At 42.8% G+C, this 12,670-nt stretch overlaps 3 protein-coding genes and 1 pseudogene across 4 annotated transcripts in view; 2 read left to right on the forward strand and 2 right to left on the reverse strand.

Moving 5' to 3' along the window:
- The window catches only part of LOC111332632 (sulfotransferase 1C2), an 11,645-nt gene extending 11,537 nt beyond the window's left edge, over positions 1–108 (forward strand). For both annotated transcript variants that reach the window (XM_022938007.2, XM_088755104.1), the window contains one exon: positions 1–108. This exon is cut by the window's left edge and continues 756 nt beyond it. The gene's annotated coding sequence lies outside the window, so the exon portion shown is untranslated.
- Positions 109–1,791: 1,683 nt separating this feature from the next.
- On the forward strand, positions 1,792–12,618 carry LOC111332597 (amine sulfotransferase). The gene is made up of 4 exons (XM_022937960.2): positions 1,792–2,105; positions 10,008–10,351; positions 10,974–11,068; positions 11,673–12,618. Exons 3-4 carry the CDS (start codon positions 10,976–10,978, stop codon positions 11,943–11,945), a joined length of 366 nt encoding a protein of 121 aa, XP_022793695.2. The 5' UTR covers positions 1,792–2,105; positions 10,008–10,351; positions 10,974–10,975; the 3' UTR covers positions 11,946–12,618.
- On the reverse strand, positions 2,409–5,641 carry LOC111332598 (uncharacterized; annotated as a pseudogene).
- Positions 5,974–7,878, reverse strand: LOC148735026 (uncharacterized). Its single transcript, XM_088755105.1, has one exon. It carries the CDS (start codon positions 7,269–7,271, stop codon positions 6,639–6,641), a length of 633 nt encoding a protein of 210 aa, XP_088611231.1. The 5' UTR covers positions 7,272–7,878; the 3' UTR covers positions 5,974–6,638.
- Positions 12,619–12,670: the final 52 nt, after the last annotated feature.

Below are 12,670 nucleotides of genomic sequence, written 5' to 3' on the forward strand. Positions count from 1 at the left end.
GAAATTAACTCTTAAAGTGAAGCGGTTAGCTAAAATTAAATTGAGGAATTGACAAACTAGGCAAAAAATGATGGACAATAAAGATACCAAAAAAGGTTGATGTGTCAACTGATGTTGAGGCTGATTGTAGCTTAAGGATTCTTGTTACCTCTACTTACGGCAAATCTCCCAGCTGCTTTCCTGATCCCTTTCCAGATGCCTTAAAATCTTTGGTTATTTATCGATTTACATGTGTGGGATATAAATCCCGTCACAATGCTGAAACAAATGGCCACTTTCCTACTAAGGTAAAGGAGTACCTAGTGACTGACAATAATCTTCATGTGAAGGTGTAGTCTGATCGTCCGGTTGAGTGTAGTCCTGAGAAGGACTGTTGTCGGTGGTAGTGACTCACGTTTCGACAACCTTTAGGGAAGTCATCATCAGAGTCAATGATTGTTGTCAGTAGAATGTTCTTATCCCAGTTCGTGTGAAATGATCGGTTGGTTTTGGAATAATGACATTCTACTGACAATAATCATTCACTTGACTCTGATGATGACTTCCGCACAGGTTGTCGAAACGTCAGTCACTACCACCGACAACAGTCCTTCTCAGGACTACACTCACCCGGACGATCAGACTACACCTTCACATGTTACCCCCGGGTTCAAACCATTTACTGCAATAATCTTCATGTTTGCGAACACTTGAATACTTCTAGTGTAAGCAAAAACGTTAAGCTGAATGTTTTAAAGTTGAAGACTTAACTAGAACTTCTCATTGCCCTAAATTAAGCCGTTTACACCTGGAGCTGAACGTGCAGCTACATCATAACTACAAGAGCTTTTGCTTCCCGTAGTCCTACTATCCAAGGGTCGCAATGTCTTTGGAAGCTGCCCTGGTCTTCGAATTATGACGAGGCAAAAAAAAAATCGCAGAAACGTAAGACGGAGTTTCATCGGTAGGAGCAAACACAAGGGATAGTTTTACAATAACTGTCAGTAGAAATTCACCCGTACTTATTGGTTTAAGGCATTTGCAGTTGAGTTTATAGATCATAAAAATGACGTAGCAGGTAACATTATGTCGGAAAAGCAATGAAAATATATAGTTTTTTAGTATGCTTCCACATTTGTCGAAAATAATCCAATTATTTCTTAATTTGCTTCAATGGTAGGTTATTTGATGGTGCATTTCCCTTTTTTTCGAAAACTTTGCCGCATTATGGCATTATTCGATGTTATTGTAAGAAACGAACCGACCACAATTTTCCATTTTTCCTTTAACAAGTAGATTGCATGTTTCCATGCGTCCTCCATGCGCCTGTTGTCCAATAGATCTTCAGCAAGAACAAAGGTATTTATGACAAGCTGAACCAAGCACGCATCTTGATTGGTTTTTACTTATGATCTATTTGAGGTCAGACGCATGGATAACGTCACCATTTTTAACAGCATTTTGTATTTTTATTATACAAAACAAATAGATTGCATTTTGGCATGGGTCTGTTCAATAATATCCAATAGCATGTCAAAATTTCTTGTTCCTAGCACATTTTGGCGTCATCTATTAATGAACAGAATAGAAAATTGAAAATTGTGGTAGATTTTTTAAATGGAGTATTAATAGTAACTGTGCTTCATTCATTAACTTATCCCCACTGGATTTAGTCCATTTCGAATTCTTTCGAATTCATTCACCATCTCGCTTGTTGTTCTCAGAAATTTCTGTGCGGTTAGCAGCGTGACAATGCGGTAGTGTGACTTAAGTCATGTGATCATTATTGTTTTCGGATAAGCCTTCGAGGCGGCCAGATGTTAAATATGGGCCTCGTTGGATTTGGTTCAGTGGGCACACAAATGTGACATGGAAACCTCGGATTTCGCTCATCGAAGGGGCAGAAGTTAATTTTGAGCCTCTGGATTTCGTACATCGTGACAACATGGCGACTTTTCCAGTCCTTCAGGAAAGTGAAGGGGAATGGACATCTAGTAAACTTGTTGAAATCTTGGGATTAAGAATTCCTTCATCTTTTGTTCCTGACCCTCAGTTGCTGCATGATTTCATCACTGGTTTTCAGACCAGACCGGACGACGTGTTCGTTGTAAGCTATCCCAAATCAGGTGCGTTGTGTCTTCTGAAAGCGTTTGTTCGCGCTAGGGGAGACAATTTCTTGACGTTTTCTAGCCTTCAGTACAGGCACCTCATTTGGGCGAGTTGGCGTTGCACGCGATCATCTATTTGAGAAACGAATATGGGGGGAGGGGTCGGGAAAGGCACCTACCATGTTGATAACAGTGTTCTTTTCTCCTAGCCTTCCGCTGCCGTAAAATCAAAGTTGGGAACTACCTTTTTAGCACGAAATCCCATTTCTGCACTAACTTAAGCGAATAAAACCAAATGAAAACAAGACACAACAAATCAAGGAGAACATTGGATTGTGGGCTGCGAGCAACGCCATCAATCAGTTTATTGAACTACAATTGAGATATATGATTATAATCGTAACCGGATCTGTCAACTGCGAGTAAGCGAGCCAGGGGGGCCAGAAAAAACCTGCCTCAAAAAACCCTGTGGGGAAAACACAGGACTGGAAATCTGGGACGGCCGACGGGCCAGGCACCACTTACGTCCCCCGCCAGGACTTCTAGGCAACAGCAAATAGATGGACATAATAAATACGATAAATAAATTGATTGCAGTAAATAGTAAACTAGAACTACAATAGTTATAAACTAGCAAAAAAGCACAAAATAATCGCAAACTAATGACAAGAAAAGCTCTTTCAGCTAAGCAAGAATAAACTCTAAACTAGCGTAAAGTATACCCTCATAGCAAAAGCGATTTTGAAACGCTTAAACGATCTTTAATTGTATGTTTAATGTATCTGTTCTTCGAGGAAGGACACCTCCACCCCACATGCATATCCAATAATCGCCCGGTATGCGCCTACAAGCGGCGTTGGACGCTGCACCAGACCTCATACTATGCGTGCCGTACTTTGAAACGTCGTCAACAAAGGGCCGGATTAGACACGCCCTTGCTAGCGTGGAAATACTCGCCAGATTTGGACTTCACAATACGACGAACAAGCGGAAGCGATAAATTAGACTGCGACAAAACCTGAATAATTCGTTCAGTAATGGAGACTGGGCACGTAGATTTCCCAGACCAGGCAAGATAAGAGGTGTGACCCTCCCGATACTGGTTATTTTTTCGCTTGGAGACAAAAATAGACATATGGTCTGCATTGATGGTTACATCCTTAAGGCAAAAACTGTTAATTTCATCAATACGAAAAAACCCATAGAAACCAACTAACAATATGAACAAAAAACGAAGAGTGGCAAGAAAATTACTCGCAACATAACATTCGGCAATTGCCTGCAGCGTGTCTACGGATAAAGGCTCCTTCGGGTTAACAGGACGCGCCAAGTTTCTTTTCGCGCCCTCAAGAGAAGATTTCACAAGGGGATAGTTGGCTGGACATATTTCTAGCCCAGCCATAGAGTGGGCCTACTTAATGCCATAAACAACAGCTTCTATGGGGGGAGACACCCGTATTGTTCGCAAGGCAAACGTTCGTAAGTTCTGTAATAAAAAGTACAATGTGCAAGGGCTTCGCCGGAATGACAGGGACACCAATCTTCGAGGACGACCATCCGCGCCATCTCAACCAGCCTGACTTGTACTTGGTTAAGGTAGACGAGGCCCTGGATCCCAACTGCAAATCAAGAAGATCTGGAACCAAGCTGCGTAGTAATGGGTCCTCCAAGGCTGCCGCGTCGCTCCAAATCCCGGAAATTAGAACATCTGAAAAACAAAGACACAAGGTGAACGAAACGACAACGGAAAACTGAAAAAAGCAAGCTCATACAGAATGGCAATATTGGTATAAGAGGATATTCCAAACGCGATGGTCGGCTGCGCGGCATAAACTTACCCATACCTACTAAATTGCAAAGTGAATCCAGGTGCCACTACAGGCCAGGTGCCATTACAGGCCAAACAAAACGCCCCATCGGGCCGAACATAGCCAACTTAGGCCTCAAGACACGCCACATAAGGCTAAAAACATACGCCAAATCAGGCTGTAAAATGCGCCAAAAAATCCAAATATGCGTAACCAAAAAAGATACCGGAAAAAGTGCACCGCCGGGCTCAAAAAGTATGCCACGAAGGCTAGACAACTCACCTAAACTCTAAACGCAAAGCCAACATTCTGAACTTCGGACAACGACAAAAAATAGAAGGTCGAGACTTATAGATCTGCTTCTGACGAGGACCCTCGAATAGTAGATCCTCGACTGCAGGCAGAACAAACACTTTCGCGACATACGAGCTAAACCGAGAAGACCCTTCACGCAAGAAAGGCCAAAAATGAGCGGAGGGCCATTCGGGGATGATCAATGTCCCGCGGCCAAAGCAAGACATGAGATGACGGACAGAATCGACGATCAGACTAACTGGGGGATATATCCAGTTGTTTTCGGGGCTCTAGTCTTGTGCCAATGCGTCGACCCCACTGCATCCGGGAGAGGCAAACTTCGAGTTAAACCGAGGAAGCTGAGCATTGTAATAGGTCACGAAGCGGTCGAATGTACGAGGACCCCACCAAGGAGGCGGAAAACTGAAGGATTGACGCGCCAATCGTCCTTGTCAACGAATCGGCTAAGGAGATCAGCCCTCTCATTCTGCGACCTGGGAATCCACTGTGCTTCAAGGGTGATCCCGTTTGAAAAACAAAAATCAAAAATGCTCATAGCAACAGACTGGAGGTGAGCTTTGGAACTGCCAACAGAAACTATTCTCGCAGCGCCTTGATTGTCGGTGTAAACCTTTACTCTCTTCTGCTGTAGCTTCTCCGTATAGGACAATAGAACGTAATAAATAGCTTTCAACTCGCGGTACGTGGAGCTCTGACCAAGATCTTCAGACGTGAACATGCCTAGCCATTACGCCGTCCAAGGAGGCCGAAAACCCGCCGAAGGCGACATCACTAGCATCAGAGAAAATAACCGTCGACGAATCAGGGGGTGGACGAAGAGAATAGCCGTTAAACGAGTCGATATTGCTGTACCAAAATCTCAACTCCTCCAAAAGAGCCGGAGAAAAACGAAGGGTGTGGTCCCACGCTGATCGTGATTCAATTGCCAGGTACATTTGCCTGGTTAGAAGACGTGAAATGGGCCCCACTGCCAAGGCTACAGAAATTATAGAATCGGCGATTCTGGCCAATTCTCGATACGAGGACGACGTATCTCCAATTACAGAGCCTAAAAGACTCTTAAACTTTTCCACCTTCCTTCCAGGAATATGAAAAGACATAGTAATAGTGTTAATCACGAAACCCAGCCATTCGCCTACTTGCATGGGATGCCAATGAGATTTGTCTTCATTCACAAGGAGACCTGAGGAGTCGAGCTCTTTCTTTTGGATAATGACAGCTGCTGCGGCGGAACACTTATCCGGTAGACTTCCGAGCCCATCGTCGAGATAAATAAAGCTATTGTGACCCATAGAGCGCCAGCGACAGATTAACGGACGCAACAATTTGGTGAAGCAAAAACAGGCGCTGCCAAGGCCGAAGGGCAAAACTACGAAGGTAAAATATCTTGGCACGCTGTTGAACTGCCAAGAAAAACCGAGATACCGCTGATGCTCCAAGCAGATATCAACATGATGATATCCGGACTTAAGGTCCCATGTAAAGAACCAGTGCCCCTCCTCGAGGACTTCAGATAGGGAGCGAAGATCCTCGTACTTAAATTTAAAGCTCACAAGGAAGCTGTTAACGTGCCTAAGATCGATGACTAAGCGCAGCTTCTTCCCTTTAGCAACTGACAAGGGGTTAACGCAAAATGACAGAACACTGTGCTCAATAATGCAACCGTTGGCTAAAAGCTCCGAGATGGCTTGTGTCACAGATTCAGAATGCTGAAAGGCCGATCTATTATTAGCCAAAAAACACGAGGGGGAATATTCCGCGAAAGGAAGCCTGTACCCACGCCTGATGGTGTCAAGCACAAATTCAGGAGCATTCAAGGTACTCTTCCAAAATTCAATGGAGGCGCTCAAACGACCCTTGACACCGCTCCTAGTGCTTTTGACATTAAAAAAAAATCGTCGTAACTACCCTTAAAAAAAGGAAGAAAAAGCGAACTCAACTGAATGCTGAAGAACGTTCTCTGAGCTTTAATCCACGTCTAGTCAAGAATGGCGCGAGTCACTCTTTAGCGCAACAGACGGCTTAGAACAGAAGGCGCTCTCAAATGGCCAAACTCCCCGCACTTCAAGATAAACAACGCAGAATTAAAGTTCTGTATGCGATGGCGTTCACAACCCGAAGGATGAATACCAGTTAACCTCAGACTTATATACTACTATGCAAATAACTACACACAAGAGACATACCGGAATGCGTACTTAGCGAGGACCACATTCTATACAGAACGTGCAGAAAACAAATATCTGCTAAACTTCGTAACGCAGATATTTATATATTCTGCACTAACTTAAGCGAATAAAACCAAATGAAGACAAGACACAACAAATCGTGGAGAACATTGGATTGTGGGCTGCGAGCAACGCCATCAATCCGAAGTAAAAAACAAAGAAGTAAGACACGCGAGTGAACTGAACCAAGCAAAAAAGATTTAAATACTTATCTTGAAACGGGGACCCAAGCGTCGGGGAGGGTTTGAATCCTGACTGACTGCATGATCGCCTGCAAAATGCCTTTGCGAATTTGAAGAAACATTCGAAGCGGTAGGCTGGGAACTTCCACGAGTGAAAGGGCGAGGCTGGCGCCGACGCTTATCTTTGATTTTCCTCTCCGCTCTCCTCTCCGCGCGATACATCCTTTTCTCGTCTTCTGAGTCTGACGCCAACTCGTCTGACGGGTACTCGTTCACGGTTTGCCAACCAAACTCGCTTTTATCAGCTAACTTACTGGCTTTTATGCGCTTGGATACGATACCTGTACCCTCCTCCAAGGCGGCTTTCACTTTGTCGTACGACTTGTTCTTTAGAGCACTCGTTGCCGCATCAAATTTATCCAGCACCTCGAGCTCGTGATCAAGCTGCTGTTGATTTCCCTTTCTTTTACATGTATGGTTTTCACGGCGGGCCTTTTTCACGGTTTGCTCGACGGTGGCGCCATTTTCTTCGGAAAAGCGTTGAGCAAAACTACCGAGCCTTGCCTCAATCACTTCAGTAAGGCTATCTGTTAGACGACCGACCGACGCGTTAACAGTAGATTGAATCGCTTTGTTGATCGCTGCCTCCATTACGGCCACACCGACGTCTGCCGCGTCCAAGGAAAGAGAAGGTCCGCTACTCTGGTCGATGAACTGAAAAAAGTTCTGTATGCGATGGCGTTCACAACGCGAAGGATGAATACCAGTTAACCTCAGACTTATATACTACTATGCAAATAACTACACACAAGAGACATACCGGAATGCGTACTTAGCGAGGACCACATTCTACACAGAACGTGCAGAAAACAAATATTTGCTAAACTTCGTAACGCAGATATTTATATAATCCTGAGCACTCGCTCGTCAAATTACGTCTGTAAATTACAGTTTTGTTTGAAATTGCTTTAACAATTCAGGTATAGAGTTAATGGTCACGAAATTGACACCCCAAGCTAATATTCAAAGTGTGAAGAAATCAATACGCGCCTCACCCGTGTACGCGCCTCACCCATGTACGCGCCTCACCCATGTACGCGCCTCACCCATGTACGCGCCTCACCCATGTACGCGCCTCACCCATGTACGCGCCTCACCCATGTACGCGTCACTTCAAGAGTCGGCTGCGGCGTGCTAATATTATCTTTTTTTCACTGATTTTTTTCATGACTCACGCGACGAACTTCGCTGAAAGGGAGGGGCTGGTCGTAGTCTAGTTAGCCGATTTCTAAAGAGTCTCAATGAGGTTAACTGCTAGCCGTAAAACGGCCACAAAAATAAAAAAATTAGCCGCGAGGCGGAAAAACTAACAAATTTTCCCCGTAAGTTGTAAATGAAAGGAATTAACCGTGTATTTTTTTTCTTTTAACTGCAACGGAAATAAATTAACCGTAAGCCGTAAAATGACCATCACCCTATTGAATCTTGTAATACATATATTTTTCAACAACCACAAGCGTGAACGAGCGGAAGCTCAAGGCTGAATCTATAAGCTATATAATTGAAGCGAACAAGTGTAAATTAGATACTAACACTTAGTAGGCTGACATTTCTTTTAAATTAAGACAGCCATTAGCCAGAGAAAACTTTTTCCACTCGTCATCTTCATCAAAATTATTTAACCGTGGAATGCGCTTCCTAAAGAGGTAGTTAAAAAGCAGGGCCCGGTTGTTCAAAAGAGAGATAAGTCTAAACCCAGGGTTAAATCGGCCTAACCGTGGGCTAAATTTTAAGCGGAGGTTAGTTGCGTTGTTCAACGGAAGGTTAACACTAACCTCGGGTTAAACGATGGGTTAAATTTAACCCACCGTGCGAGCAGGGTTAAATTGTTAACCTCCGGTTAAATCAGGAATAAAAATTAAAATGGCGGACCTGTTGTTTTGCGATTTACGCAGAAGGCGACGACGAGAAAGGAGATTTAGAGCCGAACTCTGTGTGAAATCGACGATTTCACAGACGAAGAGCTGCGTGTTCGTTACCGCTTTCGACGAGAGTCTATTTCATTTATTACCAATCTTGTTGCCGGTGATATCAGTCGCAACATTCGACGGAATCACGCCTTACCGCCGCTCCATCAAGTTTTAATTGCTCTCAGGTTTAACGCCGGTGGAAGTTTCCTACAAGTTATAGGCGAACTTCGGCTGTTGTCTGCATTGCCGCACCAACAGCGTTTACAGTATCGGCGATTTTTTTCCACATTTCATTTTTTTCTGATTGGTGACGCTGTTGGTAAACTTGCTTTAAGCTAAAGGTTTTCTTCGACTTTTTCTGTCAAAAAGGCAATTTCTGAAGCGCTAAAATTTTGTTTTCGAGTTTTGTGTGAGATAGCTAAGGAAGCCATTTTGCAGAGCTCGCAACTTGCTCACCATGGCAACATTGTACGAATAGTTTATTATGGGATGCTAACCGCGGGTTAAACGCGCCTAACCAGAGGTTAGCTAACCTGTCCTCTAACCGCGCTTCGAACAACGCAATTTTAACAGCGAGTTAACAAACCCACGGTTAGGAAATTTAACCTCCGGTTAGGCCTAACCAGAGGTTAGTTTAACCTGTCTTTTAAACAACTGGGCCCAGGACTTAAGTTTGTGGCAAAATACGTCGTAGGCGTTTTGTAAAGCTTTATTTTCGCTAGTTCTGATTCCATATTTTTTTATTGTAGATTATTTTGTACTTTAATTAGGCAGCGTCGATAGCCTCCAACATTTCCTTTAATGCATTTTTGTTCGTATATAACATCATGATTTGATTTGTTTTGATGACACGATATTGCCATTCCCCGCGCTGACTCGAAGGCGAGGTTGGACTTTAAGAGAAACGATTACCTATAACTGAAAAAACTGGTTGCATTTGAGACATTTGTTCCAACAACGGAAAAAAAATGAAGAAGTGCAGTACTTCAAGAACTCATTTGAAATAGGATTTTGTAGGGTTGGTCCATGCAGGACATATCAAGGTAGTCCATTTGGGTAGTCCATCGGGGTAGTCCATGGACTAGGGCTCAGTGTTTTGTCCATCAACCTTTATCTCGAGCGTTTCTTCGTCCGCGGGAGCATGAGGTCTTGAGCAAAACGAGTTGGCGAAAGGTCAGCAAGGGGTCTGGTACTGATAATAGTGCCAGACCTCCAGTAAACCTCTCCTGGACTCGTCTCAAATCCTCCTGGGGACAGAAAAAGGCACGGAGGACCTGCTCAGGCTACTACAAATTTGTATCTATAATCGTATAAATCTTAGCCGTACAACTTTAGCGCGATGCTTAATCATTTGTTTATGTAATCTCAATTTATTGAGAAGCAATGAGAAAAACTGAGTTATAATTTTTTGTTCAAGGGACTTCCTGGATTCAAGAAATTGCCTGGCAGATTTATCACAATGGAGAAACCAGCAGTGCTAAAATGGAAGACCGCGTCCCATTTGTGGAAGACGCAGCGAACCCAAATTCAACTCAGCCTGACATAAAAACCTTACCAAGCCCTCGTCTTCTTAAGACCCACCTCTCCTACGAAGCTATCCCTAAAGCTACAACAAGGACGCAAACTGTAAATATATTTACATTGCTCGTAATCCCAAAGATGCTGCAGTGTCAAGCTATAAATTTATTAAAAGCTTTGGATCTGGTACAGGATTGAGTGCCCCATGGGAGTATTACGTGAAGCTTTTTATTGAAGGCAAAAGTAAGAGAACGAACCATTACAATTTTTCTGATAATGATTAGTTATTACTGTATTGTAAAACCTAATACCTAGTAAAAAATACTAGGGACCTCACAATAATTAAAGCCCCCTAGATAATCGTAGTACATTTTCTGCCGGCTGTTATTACTGGCATGTTAGTTTAATATTTTAACCTCGATGTGTTTATTATGATGAGCAAACCAAAAGTACCCTTATGCTTGGGTTACCAGTTTTTCAGTTGGCTATAAGTTCAAGAATCATATCATACTGGTAAGAGGCAAGTACTCTCATCCATGTGTCTTTGCTCCTGCGGGAGACAAGCTCCCGGAAAACTCCTTCTCCTTTCAGGATTTTGCAATTTCCCCCTGATAGTTTGGGTGGAAGGATGTTCTGGAAGAGTGTCTTGCCTGAGAACATAACGTAATGACGGAGCCTGGTATTGACCCTTTCAATGCCAACAAACTCCAGAGCACTAATACCAGTAATGAGGCCACTGTATCTCCCGCATGCGGAGGGCAAATACAAAATATGCGATTTGGTCAATCAAGATAGAAAACATTTTTTTTTTGAGAAATTACCTTCAGTATCATTTATCTGTCTTTTATTTCAATTCATTACTTAGCCATGTGGAACCACTGGAATGATCATGTTCTTGGATGGTGGGAGCACAAAAATGGTTTCAATGTTCTGTTCCTTAAATATGAAGACCTTCAAAAGGTATGATCATTAAAACTATGTTTACCTCTCATACTTCTAGTTAATGACTCGTTTATTGGCAATGACAGTGACGAGACATTGGCGGAGATAGTGACGATGACATTGACATTGAAAATAACAACGACAACCACAAGCACATTGACTAACGACAATGACAATGACAATGAAAGTGGCAGTCGTAATGGCAGTGGCAGTGACAGTGGCAGTGGCAGTTCAGTGGCAGTGACAGTGGCAATGGCAGTTACAGTAGTAATGGCATTGGTAGTGGCAGTAGCAGTGGCAGTAGCAATGGCAGTGACAGTGGCAGTGGCAGTGACAGTGGCAGTAGAGTGGCAGGGACAGTGACAGTTGCAGTGCCAATGGAAGAGGCAATGCCAGTGGGAGCTGTGTATAACCTGCAGGCTATCTTGATAGCAGGGAAGGGGTGTTTATATAATTGCACAATGATTCTTTTAGAGAGAGTTTTAGAATTCCCAGTCAATATAATTTGTTTCTATGCTCCCGCCTGTATGGATAGGGATAATCACTACTAAAGTAGATCATGAGATACTAAGAATATGTGTTATAGACAGGTTGATAATAAATGAGTGATTTTATTTTCTAGGATCTCCTGTCCAACGTTCGAATAATTGCTGATTTCCTCAACAAGCCTCTTCCAGATGATCTTGCCAAGCGCATTGCCGAGCAGTGCACTTTTAAAGGAATGATGGAAAACGTTCAAAGCTACTTGTTTGAAGATAAGGAAGATGGTCCAAGTCTTCTACAAAAGGGTGTGGTTGGTAATTGGAAGGAGCACTTCACCCCAGAGTTGAACGAGAGATTTGAGAAGGAAGTATTAGCAAAAGGATCTGGATTAGAGTTTGACTTTGAGTTATGACACATCCTGAGTTTCTGTTTTGCAAAAGCGCTATGAAAATTACAGTTTGTTTTTGAACTGTCATAAGTCGCATTCCATCCTAGTGATCAAAAGGAAGGTTCTGCACATGCAGATCGACGAATCTTTCATGGAAAGATCGTTTAATAAAAAGTCGATTTCAACGGCAGACTACAAAGAAAACAGGACTGTACTATAAGGCAGTGGATTTTAACACGTCCAGAAAACGGTCAAAGAGGGTTTCCAGCTTTGCTTTTTTAAGCTGATCTAAGAATCCAACGTTTGACAAAAGAATAAACGATAGACTGTCAAAGGATGACGACAGTTTACTTGGCCAACCATAAGTTTTGGTTACGGTTGATAAAGGAAATTCACTGAAATCATCGATGTATAAAATTTCCAAATTTTTGTTATGAATTCCTTATTTTAGCGTTGTTCAGAATTGGCAAGTTGCAACTAAGCTACATAAACTGTTCTTAACTCAAGTTTACAATTAATTGGCACCAGAATGGATACTTATAGTGTATGAGGACGCTATTCACCAAATTCCTCAGCTGAGTAGCAATAATTTAACTTGACTTCACCCTAGAAAACATAGAATCTATTCTAAATGTTGTGCTGCGTAGCAGTAAGAACACAAATGATGGAACAGAGAATTAACTCTGAAGCGTAAATTAAAGTGGTGAAACCTACTTAGCACTTCAATTTACGCTTCAGAGTTAATTCTC

This window comes from Stylophora pistillata, chromosome 3 (assembly GCF_964205215.1).
Source record: "Stylophora pistillata chromosome 3, jaStyPist1.2, whole genome shotgun sequence".
NCBI lineage: Eukaryota > Metazoa > Cnidaria > Anthozoa > Scleractinia > Pocilloporidae > Stylophora > Stylophora pistillata.